The 17014-nt window shown below is 52.5% G+C and overlaps 1 protein-coding gene across 13 annotated transcripts in view; it reads right to left on the reverse strand.

Moving 5' to 3' along the window:
• The window catches only part of PITPNM2 (phosphatidylinositol transfer protein membrane associated 2), a 134060-nt gene that overhangs the window by 30085 nt on the left and 86961 nt on the right, over window positions 1-17014 (reverse strand). For 12 of the 13 annotated variants that reach the window (XR_006776268.2, XR_006776267.2, XM_045778140.2 and 9 more), the window contains one exon: window positions 3521-3693. The exons of the other annotated variant lie outside the window; for it this stretch is intronic. Coding sequence is in view for 10 of the 12 variants with exons in the window: in XM_045778140.2 (XP_045634096.2) it covers window positions 3521-3598 (78 nt within the window). In the remaining 2 variants the exon portion in view is untranslated. The remainder of the gene's footprint in view (window positions 1-3520; window positions 3694-17014) is intronic. 13 annotated transcript variants of the gene reach the window in all.

A 17014-nucleotide genomic window follows, 5' to 3' on the forward strand; every position in this document is an offset into this window, starting at 1 on the left:
TCTCTCTCTGTCCTCTCCTCTTCCTGTAGGGACAATAGTCATTGGATTTAGGGCCTGCTCTCACTCCAAGATGATGTCATCTCGAGGTCCTTAACTAATTCCATCTGCAAAGACCCTGCTTCTAAATAAGGTCACAGTCTAAGGTTCTGGATGGACACGAATTTTGGGGGGACACAAGTCAACCGGCTGAGCAAGTGCTTATGGTCACTCATGGGAGATGGATACCATGGGCTGTTCGGGGGCACAGGGGCCACAGTTAGCAGTGGTAGAGCCACAGGGACCCAGACTGGGAGTGCATCTGTACTCCCTGCTTAGCATTTGTTCCCCCTGCACAGTAAAGATCAGCTGAATGAACAAATGGATTCTCGTCTCAACTATCACCCTTCCCTCTGAGCCTGGCCACCTCCCCCAACTTTGGAGCTAACACCCCAAAGGGCTGACCCTTAGATTCCCTCTGGCAATAGCATTCGGGAGTACCCAGTCCCCTGTGCAGCTGAGGCTCTCAGTCATGCCACGTAGGAGTAAGCTCTTCTCGAATCGTGCTGACCTTCTCTGCCCACACTGGAAGCCACTCCACCCCACGCTTGCCAACCATTCCCGCAAGCTGCACTATGGAGCCTCCCAGGGAGACTGCAGAAGGGTGGCAGAGACAAGCACAGCTCCCCAGGGGCACACACAAGTGCCCAGGGGGAGGCCTGACCCATGACCCCTGTCCACACAGGCTGAGTGGGGGACTTCCCCCTCCCCCATCCCATGGGCTCTGGGGGCTGCACAGGAGGGGCCTGAGCCACCATAGGGGCCTGGTGCAGAAAAAGCACAGACCCTATGAATGGTAGGGAGGAAGGACTCAAAGACAGAATGCTCCCTGGCCCAAGGATCAGAGCTGTCCAGGGTCCTGGCCAAGCCACCTCTGATCACTCCCTCCAAGGCGAGCATCTGCGGAGCACTTCTGTGGGTGATGAAGGCTCTCTCTCAGACAGACCAACATTTTTTCTTTTCTTCTTTTTTTTTTTTTGTTGCCTTGAACAGCATGTATATTGAGCGCTAGTCAGGCACAGCACGAAGCTGTTTGACACATGAGCTCATCCCACCTTGTCCATGACCCCATGGAGGAGGTGGTGAGCTCAGAAGGCAGACCCCTTGCTAGCTGCCACCCCAGCTGGTAAGCGGGGTCAGGAGCAAAGAAACTAAACTTGCTCTTCTTTCCACAGAAACACAGCTGCCTTCCTTGAAGGCCTATCCACCGAGTGAGGCCCAGCTCACAGTGGAGGTGCTCCCGGGGCCCTGGCCCGAGGCCCACGCAAACGTCTGCTGTCTCCTGGCCTACATTCGGTAAGCTGCACGCACATTCACCTCCCCAAAGGCACTCCTGGAGAGCAGCAAATACTTTCCATTCTTCTCTGTCACCAGCCCTCAGCCCAGAAAAGTCTGCATTTGACTTAGTGTTTTAACAACTTTACTGAGATGTGACTGGCATACAACCAACCACATATATGTAAAGATACAGCTTGGACACATGTTTGCACCCGTGAAACTGTGACACAATGGAGATAATATGCTCGTCCATCACACCCCCATGGTGGGTGGCGCCCCCAGGATTTCGGGGGCCAGTGGCAGGTGCCCAAAAGCAGGAGCAGAGGAAGGTGGCCTTGAATGACACACAGGTGTCAGTGGGGCTCAGATGAGCAAATGCACACAGACAGCTCTGGGCCCGTAGAAGGGATCATGTTGGGAGCTATGGGATATTGAACATTAATTGGAAGCATAAGGATAGATGTTTTAAAAAGAACAAAATGCCTCAAAAAAGGGGGGTGAGGATGGCAGGTGCTTCTGAGGAGCCCAGTCAGAGGTGATCACATGCTCCAAAAAGCTGTGGGATATCCTAGGAACGAAAAGTGAGTCCCTGGACCCTGATGCCCACACCCGTCAGCTGGCGGGCACGGTGGAACTGGGGGGAGACCTGCTGTGGTCTGGGCTCCCCCGGCTTGGGTGGGGACTGCGGAGCGGCAGGATGAGCGGCGTCCTTGAATAGGCTGAGCGGTTCCCTGAGAGCTCAGAGCTGGGGGCCGAGGTGAGTGCCTTCTCCTCCCCCCTCTCTCTAGGAATAATTACGGGGTAAGTGGTTTAAGAGGGAACCGAGTGGCACTTCTGAAGCAGCTGGAGCCAACAGCCCCCAGAGAGGCTGGTTCACCTTCCGTTCTCTTCCTAGTCAAGCTTCCCATGCTGGGGGCGGGTGCTGGTCAACCTCTGGTAGCTTCATGGGGCTCCTTCCAGAAGGGACTGGGGGCCTGGGCTCTGCAGGGAACTCATTACTAATTCCCTAGACACGGGTCATGGGTGAGTGCCCACCAAGCAAATCCAGGGGTGGAGGTAGAGCCCTACTGGCCGGGGCTCTTCCTGCACCAACGGCCCCATGTGACACCACAGTCTAGGGCAGCACCGAGGCATCCGTATGCCCAGAAGAACAGAGCCAGATGAGAGCAGATTCATAATCAGACTCCCAACTGGTAGGAAAGCTGCCAGCTGGGCGAAGGGGGCACTGAGGATGAGCACGATGCTGGCAGGGCAGCTGGGAGGGGGACCTCTACTGAGGAGCAGGACCCCAGCAAGTAGGAGCGTGGTTACATATGGGCCATGAGCAACCCGATCCCGGGTCTCCCCACTCCCATGTTCCAGGTGAGCCAGGCTCTGAGAGGGCGACCCGCAACGTCTGGGCGGGGGGTGGAGGGGGGCGCATGGTATTCTCTGGCTTGGCACAGGAATCGGTCATCCTCAAACTCATTTGTCACTATAAGTCAGCCACAGCAGATACTGCTGTCTTGCAGGCAGCCTAGGGAACCAGAAAACAGGCCAGGTGCTCCCAGGGAAGCCGTTTAACTTCTTTGGCTCACACCTTCCTGTCAAATGGACTGAATTTTTGTGTCCCCTCCAAATTCATACGTTGAAGCCCCTAAACTCCAAAGTGATGGTACTTGGTCAGGCTTTGGGAGATGTTTAGGTCATGAGGATGGAGCCTTCACAGAAGAGACCCCGGAGAGCTCCCTCGCCCCTTCCGCCATCGAGACACAGCAAGGAGGTAGCCATCCAGGCTAGCCAGGAGGAGGGCCCTCACCATTCACCACTCTGTCAGTACCTTGACCTTGGACTTCCAGCCTTCAGAATGCAGAGAAATAAATGTCTACTGTCTAAGTCCCCAGTCTGTGGTATTTGGCATAGCAGCTCAAGCTGCCCAAACACACAGATAATATCTGAATCAATGAGAGGTCGGGTATTAAATGCAGAGTGTTAGTACCGTCAGCACTATGAATGCAGTGCTGGCGAGACACCCCAAAGGTCCGCTGTGTTCTTGGCGTCATGCTGGGAAGCCAGAGTGCCCAGCAGTTCACACATTTACCAGGAGCCTACTGGGCACACACTGTGCTGTCAAGGCTGTGATGCCACCTCTCCCACCACACCCCACTCAAGGGTGTTGAGAGCCATCTGTGTGCCCCACGTGGCCTGCCCTGGCCCCACGACCCACCTGTATCATGTACAGCTGGGCGATGCGGTACTCCTCCACGGTCATGGGCAGAGGAATCCGATATTCCTTTATAATCATCTTGGAGTCCAAGCCTTCCCGTCGATGGGGAAATGCGTGTTGGGACTTCTAGGCGAGGTTCCTTAAATTAACATGACAAAATTCACCGAGGACCCCTGAGAGAGAGCAAGAGAGGACAGGAGAGTCACTTCCTGAAAGGCCGGTGGGCAAAATAGCACAGAGGAAAGGCCTAGTCTCGACTCTGCCACGAGCCTGCGGTGTGACCTTGAACAAGTTCCCTCACCTCCCCGGCCTTCATTTCCCTTGCTTGCTCAGCAATCCTGTAGAAGCTATGTAAACCCTGATCAGTCAGAGGGAAATAAAGGATGGAGGTCCCACTGGTGAGGGCCGGGCGGTGGGAGGGTGTCGCATCCTCTAAGAATAAAGAGCAGGGCACTCTCGTTTACACGGTGTTTGGGCAAGCTGCGGCGGCAGCTACCTGGTGCTCTGGGGTCACTGGAGGCAGGCCCAGTGACCGCAGCTGGCCACAGGAAGGAAGAGACGACCCACAAAAGTATGAAAAACCCACATGAGAAATTTAAAAATCAGCAGCCTGGGGCCCTCCGGTGTGGGGACAATCAGTTCTGCGCATGCTGCCAGGCACAGAGGGCACCACTGCTTCCGGGCAGAAGACCCTGACTTCTCCAAGAGAGGTGATCTGAAGTGTGGTTCCGCTCAGTGCACAACGATTTATGACCCCTGTTCTGTTACCGACACCGGGCTTGGTCTCGGAAGTAGGAGAGACAAGTAAGATCAGTGGGCGGGCTGCATCGCGTGCGAACTATATCTCAACAAGGCTATTGAAAAAATAAAGAATGTATTCATAGAAGCTTCTATTTAAGATGACAAAGAATACATTTGATGAAGATTTGCACTGAAAGCAATCAAATTTAGAAACAAACAAGCAAGGCTGGAAGGAGGCATACTCTCAGTGATCTGGAAAATGGAATTACCCATCATAATCCATCCCCCAGATGGTGGGGGCTTTGCTGTAAATATCCGTGGTTACCCCCGAAGAGGTTACATGCGGCTAACTGGAAGGTGAGTGAAGTCTTCCGAGATAGGCACTGGCAGAATCAGGATAGCATTTTAGAGGGACCACGCTGGGGACAGCAGTCAGTGCAGATTCACGGTGACACTGGCTAAGTGATAAGAGCGAGGGTCCGGCCAGGCAGGCAGCCTCCCTGGGGCACCAGCTGTCTGAGGCTGAGCATTGCCCAGGCACTAAGGCATTACTGGCTATCTAATGAGACTGAGGGAGAAGAATGTACCAGAACTCTTGGGACAATGGGCACGTAGGGCTGAAAGGAATTCCTTAATCAGCCACCTAGGGAGAGAGACTGAGGGGTGCGGGTATTACATACATAAGCCAGAGATGGCCCCTGTGTTAATTAGCCTAAAACGGCCTCTGTGTTATTCACATCTACACAGCAGGTAGGACTATTAGCCTGAAGCCCCCAGCACCAAACTTAAGCTCTCACACATCCCATTGCTTTAAAAACAGTCCAGATAAACATCTTTTTATTTTTTAATTTTTATTTTTTTAAAGATTTACTTATTTATTTTAGAGGGAGAGTGTGTGTGCCTGAGTGGGGGAGGGGCAGAGGGAGAGGGAGAGAGAATCTTAAGCAGACTCCCAGCTGAGCGTGGAGCCCCATGCAGGGCTTGATCTTGTGACTCTGAGATCACGACCCAAGCTGAAATCAAAAGTCAGACACATAACTGACTGAGCCACCCAGGGGCCCCCCCAATAAACACCTTTTTAGCTAATTAGAGTTCATCGACTTTACATCATCACGCAACTGCACCCCACATTTGCTAGCCACAGGTAAGATCAACACTGGGGCAATAAAAACCCCAAATGAGGGAGTTCTGTGACCCAGAGACTCCCCATCATGCTTCTGAGTGACATCACTACCCATGTGAGCCCCCCTGTCCGACTCTGCCTCCCCTTCTGGGTGGTGGTCACACATCACTGCATTTGGAAGGCCCCTTGCTGGGAGGGACTTTCCCCCTCCAGCGAGCTGTCCGAATGCCGCCAAACACTTGCGGTTACTGCCCCTCCTGGTCCTGTCTCTTCCCTGATCAACCCGAACCCCTGAACTCCCCACAAAGGGGAGGGGTTGAACCCTCCAGAGGCCACGCTCAAGTGACAAGAGACCATCACTAACTTTCCCTCGAGGTAGGTGGGTCCAGCCCACAGCGGAGAGGGCATGTGGGTTCAGCCCCAAGGAGAAAGCCGAGGCTGTGGGCTGCCCCCTCTCAGCTCTAGGACCCGCCTGCCCCGAGGCCCACAGGCCTATGTTCAAGCCTGGTTGGAAGCAGAGGCAGAGGAGATGGCCCAGAGCCCCCAGAGCATCACCTCCTCCCACGAGAGACTGGGATCAGCCATGTGGCAAGATATCCAAACTGCCATGGGGCTGAGCTTCCAACTGGCCGAGAGGGTTGGATAGGCCCCGGGTTTGGGGAACCTCCCGCCACAAAGGAGATAGAACCGCAGGCTTGGGGGAAGCTGGGTGAGGTGAGGGCTGGAGACAGATGGAAGGACGAGGTTCTGTGAGGCTCATGCTTCCGAAGCTTTTCCACGTGGCCCTCATTTAAGCCCCAGGATCACCTTGCCCGGAAGGTACCAGAGGCCTGCCACAGAAGAGAAGCCGGGGGCTAGGTGTCAAGCACCACACCCCTGCACGACAGGGCAGCACGCACACCTACGTCTGTGGGGGCCTCAGGAGTCCTCTTCTGCTACACAGGAGAAACACCGTGACTTGGGGCAAGTCCCACCATCACCTCAATGACAAAGAAGTCAGACGCAATCCCTAAAAGTTCTGGAGAAACTCTAGGAGTCCCAGCAATCGGCCCTTGGCGGTCTTAACGGCTCCGTGGAAAATGATCTGCCAATGCTCGCCTGCACACAAGTCTGACCAGGTGTCCACTCAAAGCTGGGGGCAGAGCCGAGGGCACCGGGCCCATGGCGGCCCCGCGACGACCCCACGCCGGCCCCACGGATGGCCCCGCGCCGGCCGGGAGATCCATAGACACCACGGTGCTTAGGAGGCAGCTCCATCTGTCACGGCGTGAGCTACACCGGCAGGTACACGGACACAGAAGGAAAGAACAGAGTGTGGTGCAGTTAGAGCGCAGTGCATGGTGACTAAGAACAGGAGGGAGGAATCAGGGTGTCATGCGTGACCACATGGGACGGGACGTCACGGGAGCACCACTCCGCGGTCGGACTTCAAAACCTAACAAAGCCTTTGTTAGCCACATGTCCCCCAGGCCACGTGGCTGTGCCTGCTGAGCCTCGGTCTCTCCATACAGCACATGGGATGATACCACCTGCTTTCCCAAGTTACCGGTGTCACCGAGAGGACAAAAGTGGTCTTGCCAGGGGCGGTGTCTGTCAGTGCACAGGGGACTAGGGAAAGGCTCCAGGGAAGGTGGAGCTTCAAAGTGATGTGAGTGGGGATTCCTGGGACCCCAGGACTCCTGGGGTCCCTCAGCAGGCAGATGCGAGAAGGACAAGCTCCAGGAGAAGGAACAGTATGAGCCAAGCAAAGGCCCCAAGGCACCAACGTGCCATGCTGCTGAAGTGACCTCCCCCCGCTGTGCCCCCAGCGCTGTCCTGCTGCATTCTGGATTTGGGACTGGTGTGAACAGACTGAGGAAACCCTGCAGCCACTGCCCACAGAGGAGGACGGTGCTCAAGGCTGAGATGCGGCCATTCCCTGCAGCTGAGCACCCACGAAGTTCAGTGCCAGGGGTGGGGCAGGGCAGGGTGACGAGAGGCTGTCACTTGCTTCCAGGAGTGCTTTGGTCACACTCTCCTCAGACAAGGTGCGACCATAAAGCATGAACGTCACAACCGGCATTTCCACAGAGAAGCAAAGGTTATCTTTGAAGCAGCCCCTGTAGAAGGCCTGTGGTCCCCCGTGTCCCCCAGGACTCCCCTCTGGGGAGCCTTTGGAGCTCTGCACACCCGCAGGAGGCTCTGGGTGAGAGGAGCAGAACTCAGGATGTGGCCATGGGTGATCTCTGAGCACAGGCCACATCAGGTGTTGTCTTTTAAGGCCATCACTCTAAAGAGTCTCAGCAAGTACCATCATATTCTATTTAGTTAAGAAAGTCACACCCATGCCAGTGGGTTCAGGAATCCATCCTGACTTCCTGGTGAAGATGGTGGAGAAGAACATTTCCGGTCTACCACCCTCCCTCAAAAACACCAACTACAGATATAGGGAAGTCACTGCGGCTGATGAAATGAGGAAATTGCTACGCCCCCAAACCAGACACCACGAAGTCTGAACTGGAAGAAAGCTACATGCTGAGAGCTTACGTGGGCCTCCTCCTTGGACCCCCAAGTAAATATCACTTCCTGAGAGTCATGGCCCGATCCTCCTGCTGGGATGAGGAACTAGGGCTGTGGCTGCCACCCCGGGTGAGGAGAGGCATCTCTCTGTCCTTTGTTTTTCCAGAGAAAAAATTTTAATTCAAGCATTACATACATACAAAAAATGCACGTATCGTAAGTATAGATATATTTTCACAAACTGAACACACCTGTCGGACCAGCAAGGATCAAGAAATGGGAATTAACAACCCCCAAAGCCCCCCGTGTGTCCCCTTCTAGTCACGTCTCCTCAACTGTGGACAACCATTGTCCTTCCATTTGCCTATTTTGTACTTCATATGAGATTGAAGCCAATGGATTGCCAACACCCAACTGTCTTTGAGCAATTCATATGGAAGCATACTCTATGTGCTCTTTTGATTCACGGGATTCACCTAAATTATTGCATGTGGTTGTAGACTATTTGTTCTCATTGCTGTCTAGTATTTCATTGGCTGGATATACTGTAATCAACTCAACCACTCCATTGCTGATGGCCATTTGGGTGACATCCAATTCACGGCTGCTGGGAATAGTGCTGCTGTAAACAACCGAGTCCACGCAGAGATGCGATTTTACATTGTGGGATGGAAATGGGGTGCGAGTTGATGGGAAATCACACCCACATTTCTACGACAGAACCTCATTTCCCCTCTAAGGGAGGTGCTGGGAGTGAAGTGAGGGTGGGGAGAGAAAAGGGGCAGCAAGGGCTTGGTCATAACAGAGATAGCCAGTGATGTAAAGAGCTTTGCTGAGAACCATTATGAGTATGAGCCCTGAAACCTGAGAGAGACAGAATCCCTAGGCAGAGGATAAACAACAGCTCAGGGAGAGAGCCTTCCTGATAGTAAGTCCATAATGCAGCTGCAGACTGCTCTGGACCACACCCCACATTTTCACAGGCTGCTATTTAGAAGGTAGCTTAAGAAGAATAATCACAAAGGAACTCACGTGGGTCCTATGCATTAAGGGTGGGGTGGGGGGCAAAGGAAGGACACATGGCATGAGGAATCATCCAGAGAAATACATAAAGACTTCAGAAAAAACAAGTCATAGACCCAGAGAAATTACAGATATAATCTCTTAAGAACTGGTAGGAGCAGATGGGTGTAAGAAAAGAGACACCGATCTTTTAAAAAGAAATTATTTGACAATAGAAAGAGATGAAAGCTGAAAGGTGAGTTAACAGAGCTCAGGGGAAAAAGAGAAAGATAAATACATCACATATTTTTAAAAACCATATTATAAGCAATGAATAAATGACAAAGCAGAGCATGAACAACTAGAGATGTGGTGGGTGGGCTGCAAGAAATCACACAAGATTAAACAGAGAAGACTAATAAGACAAAAGTGACAGGTATGGGAGGCAAAAGGAAATCAAACATACACATAATTGGTGAAGAAAATACAATAATGGAATAGAGGAAAAGTATTCAAATATATAATGGAAAAATCCCGTGAAATTAAAAAAAAAAAAAACCTGACTCTACAAATGGCCATTTCTGTGGCCCAGGAAAACTTGGTGGTGTGATTAACTTCAAGACATCCTTAAAAGGTTACTGATCTCGGAGTGCCTAGGCGGTGCAGTCGGTTAAGCATCCTTCTCTTGGTTTCAGCTCAGGTCATGATCTCAGGGTCATGAGATCGAGTGCCACATAAAGCTCCATACTCAGTGTGGAGCCTGTTTAAGATTCTCTCTCTCTCTCTCCCCCCCTACTCCTCCCCCCTGCCAGTGCACACTCTCTCTCTCAAATAAATATTTAAAAAAAGTTACTGATCTTAAAGGATAAAGAAAGAACCATATAACTAGGGGAGCAGGGAGGTGAGTTGAGGAGTCAGAATCCTCCACAGCAAGCCAGTTTCAGAAAACAGTGAAGCAATGTCTACAGAGTTGTGACTCAGAATTTTATACCCAGCAAAACTGTCCTTTGAGTATAAAGTTAATGGACATTCTGTAACATAAAGTCATCCGTAAGGTCTTAAAAAAAATTACTTGATGCTGAAATCCAACCAATCAAAAATAAGTTCACCAATGGACGAATCCTGGTGAATACTGAATTAATATTTTTGAAACTGGGGCAATTATCATTATTGAATAGAATATAAAACCCATGACAATGTATGCAAGTAATAATATAACTAAAATTTTCCACTAAAATTGAAGGTGGAAAACACAGAGGTGGATGGCATGAAAGCTGGTTCATTATATAGATTAAAAAATTATGAGGGATGAACGGTTGGAGCAAAGGGATTTTTAGGGCAGTGGAACTATTCTGTATGATACTAGAATGGTGGATTCACATCATTGTATGTTTGTCAAAACTCAGAGAATGTAAAACACAAAGAGTGACCCCTAATGTAAACCATGGGCTTTGGGAGATAATGATGTACCAGTACAGGTTTTTCAACTGTGACAAATGTCCCACTCTGGTGCGGGGTGTTGATAGGCGGAGTGGCTGTGCAAGTGTGGGGCAGAGAGATACATGGGAACTCTCTGTGCTATCCTCTCCGTTTTACTGTGAACCTAAAACTGCTTTAAAAAATGAAGTTTGTTCATTAAAAAAATAATGATTCCAACTTACTAAAAGTTTTCCTGCAGAAAGTAGATTAAAGGGCACCAGGGGCTGGGGAGAGTGGGAACTGGGGAGGCATTATTTACTGGTCGTAGAGTTTCTATTTGGGGAATGAAAACATTTTGGAAATAGTAGGGGAGGGGGCAGCAGAATACTGTAAATGTACTTATGCCACAGAATTGTACACTTAACGTGTTTATAGGGACAAATTTTATGTCATATATTTACTACAGTTTTCTAAAAGTAACAATGTAGTACACAAAACCCACCCAGTTGTGTACTTGAATTAATTGTATGGTATGTGAATTGTATCTCAATAAAGCTGTTTAAGAAGTTTCTCTCCTAAAAAAAAAGTTATTCTCTTGTCCACATTAACTTTAAGGAACTTTAGGAACTAAAAGTTTTAGGAACTATTATCACTTAAAGAGGAAGAAATGTGTTTCTGAAATTTAGCAATTTCCTTCCATTTCATTTCAAATACACGCAAATGGATTTGTCTTCAGTTAAACTTAAGAAAATTAAATTTGATTTTTTATTTTAAAACTGCATGCTGAGTAAGGCCCATTTTTGGTTGTTAAATGATCACTATTCTGTATGTGTCTGTCTGTATAAAAGTCTGAAATAATGGTCACTGGATGCTGGTGAGGGTTATTTCAGATCGATGGAATTTGGGACAACTTTTCCTTGTACTTTTATTTATTAGTCAACTTTTTACAAGGCAGCGGCACGTGGAGTTTGAACAGGAGTCTGAGTACCAGCCAGAGAAGGACAGTCAATATAGTTGTTAAAAATCACGCACTTTGAATCAGCCAGACCTTCCGCCACCTCCCAGCTGTGACCGTGGGCAAATTGCTTAAACTCTTTGATCTTTCGTTTTATCTTCTACAAAATAGCAGACTAGTAGGTGAGAATAGAACCTGCCCCGTTGTACTGTCTTGTGATTAAATGACATAATGCACATAAAATGCTTCGCCCACTTCCACGCAGTACTCAGCAATTAGGTGGTGCTGCTGTGCTCAGCAGTGTCGGGAAGGCTGGTTCCTGAGTCCAGACAGCTTTCCGGCTGAGCTGCTTACCTCGGGTGCAGCCCCTAAGCCCACCGCCATCAGGGAAAGACAGCCTAGCACCCGGGCCACAGGTGTCCAAAGGACAGATGACCTCTTGGCAGGTGCCTGGTTGGCTCCACAGACAGAATGGGAACCTGGTAGGCACAACAGGGTCCCCTTGTTTTCTCCCTGGAAGAGCCTGAAGCAAGAGGGTGCAGGCGGACCCCAGGCCCCTAATGAGAGAAGGCAGTGTGACTTGTATGTCTGCCTGTCCCCTGAGCCCCCTTCAACCAGCAGATGAACCCGCAGACAATCTCATTACACCCACTCCGGCTGCCTGGGCGCGTGCGAGACACACATTTCATCTCCGTCCCCGCTGGAGTCGTGATGGGTTAGACAGAATTATATTTTACTGCTTTCCACAGGGCAGCTCTCGGTGCCTGGCGCAGTGAGAGGGAAGAAAGAAAAACACACGTCTCCCGAGGCCCTTCTGCGAGGGAAGCTGGGCGAGGAGTCTGAGTGACCGCTGTGTCCAAGACGCACCCATATGCACAGCCCCCCAGGCCCTCCCCAGGGAGGACGGGGACAGACCTTCCCATGGGCCTCTGATATGGCATTTGGCTTTCTGGAACCCCTGTATTCAGGACCTTAGGAAGGGCCCCGGCCTCCATGGTCATCAGTGTGTCAGAGGAAGCAGGAGGGCCAGATGGTGTCAGAGCGAGAGCCAGCCGGCATGTGATCAGGGAGGCAATCAGGGGTGAGGCCAGTGCTGGACAAGGCACCAGGCCTAGCAGGAAGGGGTGTCACCCCCCTCCTCCTCAGGCAGCCCATCCCATCAGGACCCATATGAGGAAGACAGAAGGAGCCCGTGGGTGACCAGGAACACCTGGTTCTGCCTGAGGAGTCAAGGTCAGGACATATCTCTTGGGGCCTCCCTGGGCTGGGAGCCCAAAGGTCTTCAGGGACTGCCAGGCATCATGGGGGGAGAGGGGCTGGGGTGGGCAGGCTGGAGGGGCTTCGGGAGAGCCTGGCGGGTTGCTGGGTTGGGCTCAAAAGAGTGCGCGACCGAGCAGGTGGGCAAGGCCGCTCTTTGAGCCAAGGCCGTGGTGAGACTCCTGGACTGGGAGGGGAAGAAGAAAATTGAGTTTACTGAACTTAATCTGTTTTTCCATGATTAGCTGGGGTTTGACGTCACAGATGGAATTTGGGAGCGAGGCTGTGCGGAGACAGCGGAGGACGGAATCTGTCCAAACGCAATTCAGCTGCATTCTGGCCATTAGGTCTGGAAGCAGCTCCAAGCCAGGCCATCGGAGCCTGCCTAGACGTTTGTGACAGTGTGGAGGGCAGCTGGCGGGAGACAGAGAGGCCGAGGGCAGCCTCCGACTGCAACATCCCCTCTGGTGCTCTTGGGTCTCTCCTCCACGCCTTCCGGGGAAGCCCCCTTCCTCTGCTCTCGGCTTCCCAAGTGTGCAGGCCCCTCCCTCATCAGAGGCCGAAGTGGGTAACAGAACTTCATCTGCCCCCACGTGGGCAGCTCTGCCCCCACCCTCTATATCTAGGGAAGGCTGGCTCCAGACAAATGGGGGTTGTGCAGAGGAAAGGAGCCGTTCCTTGTGCCCCAGGGAGCAGCCCCACAAGGGATGGGGGATGTGTGCACGAATCAGCATCCATCAGCTGTCTCTCTGTCCCCTGGGGGTCAAAGCAGGGGCAGGCATGTCCCCTAGGAGAGTCTGAGCTGGAAGAAGTTGGGATGGGGGGGGTCCAATCCCTGCTCCCAGGGTGTTCCATCTTTACCTGGTAGATGGTGGACTTCCAATAAGATTTCTCTGGAGGCAACAGTAAAGAGCCTCCCCCCCCCACTCCAGTCCAACGGTCACCTTATAAATGAGACTGAGACCTAGATTTTGCAGGTGTGATGAGCTGGAGGACCCAGCTTCACCCTCTGCCCTGAGCAATGAAACGAGGACTCCTGGAGCCCTTTCAAAGCCCTGGGCCCCCCTGCAGTCACCAACATCCCAGAGAAGGCCATAAATGTCATCAGTGTGTGCCCAGAGTGCTGGGCTGGGGAAGACTGCCAAGCCACTGCAGGGCTTGGCCATCAGAAGCCATGGGACAGGGGCGCCTGGGTAGCGCAGTCATTAAGCATCTGCCTTCGGCTCAGGGCGTAATCCCGGCGTTCCGGGATCGAGTCCCACATCGGGCTCCACCGCTGGGAGCCTGCTTCTTCCTCTCCCACTCCCCCCGCTGTGTTCCCTCTCTCGCTGGCTGTGTCTCTGTCACATAAATAAATAAAAAATCTTAAAAAATAAAAAAAAAAAAAAAAAAAAAAGAAGCCATGGGACAAAGAGGGGGCACCGCAGGGCGTGCACTGCTCTGCAGGGCTAGGAACCTGGTGGGGGGCGGGGTGGTGGAGGGACCCTTAGAAAATGCTTGAGGGTTTTATAGTTTTTCTTCTGTAACACTTCAACCCGAACGGCAGCCAGGGGGCTCAGTGGGAGAGCTTTTCATCGCTGTGGTGCAGAGAGCAAAGCAGGCCCAGAGAAGGTAAGTTGCCCTGCTCAAAGACAGGCACAAGCCAAGGGCGATAGGCACCCCAAAGTCCTGACTCCCACTCCCTTGCCAGGCCTGCAGACTTCAGCCTTGCTTGTTGGGAAAAGGGGAGAGGAGATTTGCACATGAGGAAGTTAAAACGGAGACCCAGGTCCTTTGGCCAGAGCTCCCCTCCGGCTCTCTATTCACTGCCCTTCAGGGGCCCTGCTGGTCACTGCTGCTGTGACCATCACCACGCTGGCCTCCAGGGGGTGCTCCCCACAGCGAGCACTGAGTCCAGCTCAAACAAGCCTGCAACACTGAATGCCACTGGGGGCTGCGATGTGACAAGGGAAACAACCCCAGAGGGACCCTGCCCGACAGCCAGGTTGAGGGCCGACCCGGTTCGCTGGGGCATGCTCAGGGCCCTCCTGCCCGCCCCCGGTCGCCTCCACCCGGTGCTACCACTTCAGCAGCACTATCCAGATCATTCTATGTCAGCAGAGCACATGTCACTCACCTAAGGACCTGCGTCTGGAGCAGGTCTCTAGGGGAGAAGAGCACCTCTCTAGGGGAGAATCCCCCCAGCTACTGGGGTGCAAGAAGGCGGGAACTCCCAGATGTTTGGAGGTGGGGAGCACCTCCAGGTGGGTGGGGCTCTGGTGATGTTGGCTGCCCTGCGGACACTGCTCCGAAGCACCTCTGCTCGTCAACCCGCCAGGGGGACAGAAGCTTCAGGGCACCCAGCCTGCTGAACGGCAGAGCTGGGATTGTCACCACCACTGGTGACGGCCACTTGTTATAACGACGGTGTGACCATAACACATACTGAGCATCAGTGACACTCACAGCTAACGGGCCAGCCTGGGCTCGGGTTTTGACCCGATACCTCGGGTGGGCCCAGCGCCCGGCAAGCCTGCTCTGCTGATCCAGCTCCTGCGGCCCCCACTGGCTACCGCGCACCTTCTCTCTGATCCCCTTCTTTCTCTCCTCAAATTCCCACCATCGAATCCACCAGCTCACCTGTGTCTGCTGCTCCTGCTACGGCTGCTGCCATGGGGCTGACCTGCCATCAGTGTGTGTCTCTCTAGCGGACCCCCGCCCCCATCAGCACACAAACAAGCAAGTAACCGCTCCCGAGTTGACAAAAACCAAACAAAATCCCACAGCCCTCTTAACCTCACTCTCTTCTCTTGGTACCACCCCCTCTCTCTGCTCCCCCTTTCTAGCAAAAATCCTTGTAAGACTTAGCTCTACTTGCAGTTTCCATGTTCCCAATCTCTTTTCGACCCGCCACCCCACTGAACGGCACTGGTCGGGGCCACCACTGACCCCGGAGTGGCTAAGCCAATTCTCAGTCCTCATCACCTCTAGACCTTCATTAATTCCTGCGTTTAATACCCACTGCCGGAGCGCGCCCAGGTGGCAGGAGCTCCGCCCTTGAACAGATTTCTGCCTGGACGAAGTTCTCTTCACTCCGCCAGCGCACACACCGACAAACCTCTGCTCGGAGCTGACTCCGTGTGAGATTCGTTGGCTCCAAGCTGATCAGCCATCAGCTGCAAATTGGGATTTGGTTTTGTTCCAAAAAACACACAGCTGGTATCGTGCAGCCTGCACGTAGCCCCGTGGGGCTGACCTCAACTCTGGAGGGGCACAAACCACATGCCGGAGTTTAGAGCCGGTGTCCCTCGTCCTGCCCCCTTTAGCCTACCGCACCCCTAACGCCCCATGGCTCCTTCTGCAGCTGCGACCGCCCAGTGGGGTACAGGTGCAGTGGAACATTAAAGCCCCCCAGCTCTGAGAAACTCCCCCAGCTGCCTGTAGTGCCTGAAACCACGGCTCCCAAACTTGCCGGATCCCAGCAACCGGGGGAAGGTGCTTCAAAGATACACGTTGCAGAGCCCCTGAGGGGTCAGAGCCTCAGCCCCCCACCCCACCCTGTCTCCCCGCGTGGCAGTCCCTCGTGCATCATGGGAGAAGGGTGTAGGAGGACATGTCCAGTCTGTCCAAGGCTGACGCTCCTGGAGGCCCCAGCAGGGTCTCCCCATGCCCCACGCTCCAGCATGTGGCACACCAGACCCTCTGCTTGGTCCCTTGGCTTACAAACCCCTTCAACCATGTTCCATAGTCAGGCTACCCGAATAAATTAGGAGTCACTTAACCCTCACAAATGCCTCGCATCAGACGGATTGCCCCCATTGACCTGTTTTGCTGAGATGTAATTCACATACCATACAACTCACCCTTGTAAAGTGTTCGATTCGGTGGCTTTCAGTATGTTTACAGGTTGTGCAACCATCCCCACTCCCTAGCTCCAGAACATTTCCTCACCCCAAGAGGAAACCCGGTTCCCGTTAGCCCTCGCTCTCTGCTCCCACTGCCACCAGCTCCCTGGCCCTCATTAATCTGCTTTCTGTTTCCACGGACTGGCCTCTTCTGGACGTGTCACATAAATGGATTCATCACATAAATGGCCACCGTGTGGCCTTTTGTGTCTGGCTTTCTCTCACTTCACATCACGTTTTCAAGGTTCAGCCACGCCGTGGCACAGAGCAGTACCTCCTGCCTTTTTATGCCGGAATAATAGTCTACTTCGCGGTTATTACGTCCATTTTTATAGCTGAGGAAGCCAGGACGGCGTGCCATCAAGGCACCTTGTCCCCCCGTGAGTCAGTAAGTTGGAGTCAAGTTTATCTTTCTCTGCAGCTATGATAGAAACAGCTTAAGAACTGAACAATCGTCATCTAAATGGACATCAATTTATATAAATATATACCCTTGGCATGAATAATAGTACTTTATGGTTTACAAAAGCTTTCGCTTCATGCTCTTGCTTTTTCAGATTAATCCTCCAAGGTGGAAAAGACAAGTGCGCCCCGTTTTTGGAAGGAACCAAACA

This window comes from Ursus americanus, chromosome 30, assembly GCF_024610735.1.
Source record: "Ursus americanus isolate L20-20 chromosome 30, mUrsAme1.1.p, whole genome shotgun sequence".
NCBI classification, from domain to species: Eukaryota; Metazoa; Chordata; class Mammalia; order Carnivora; family Ursidae; genus Ursus; species Ursus americanus.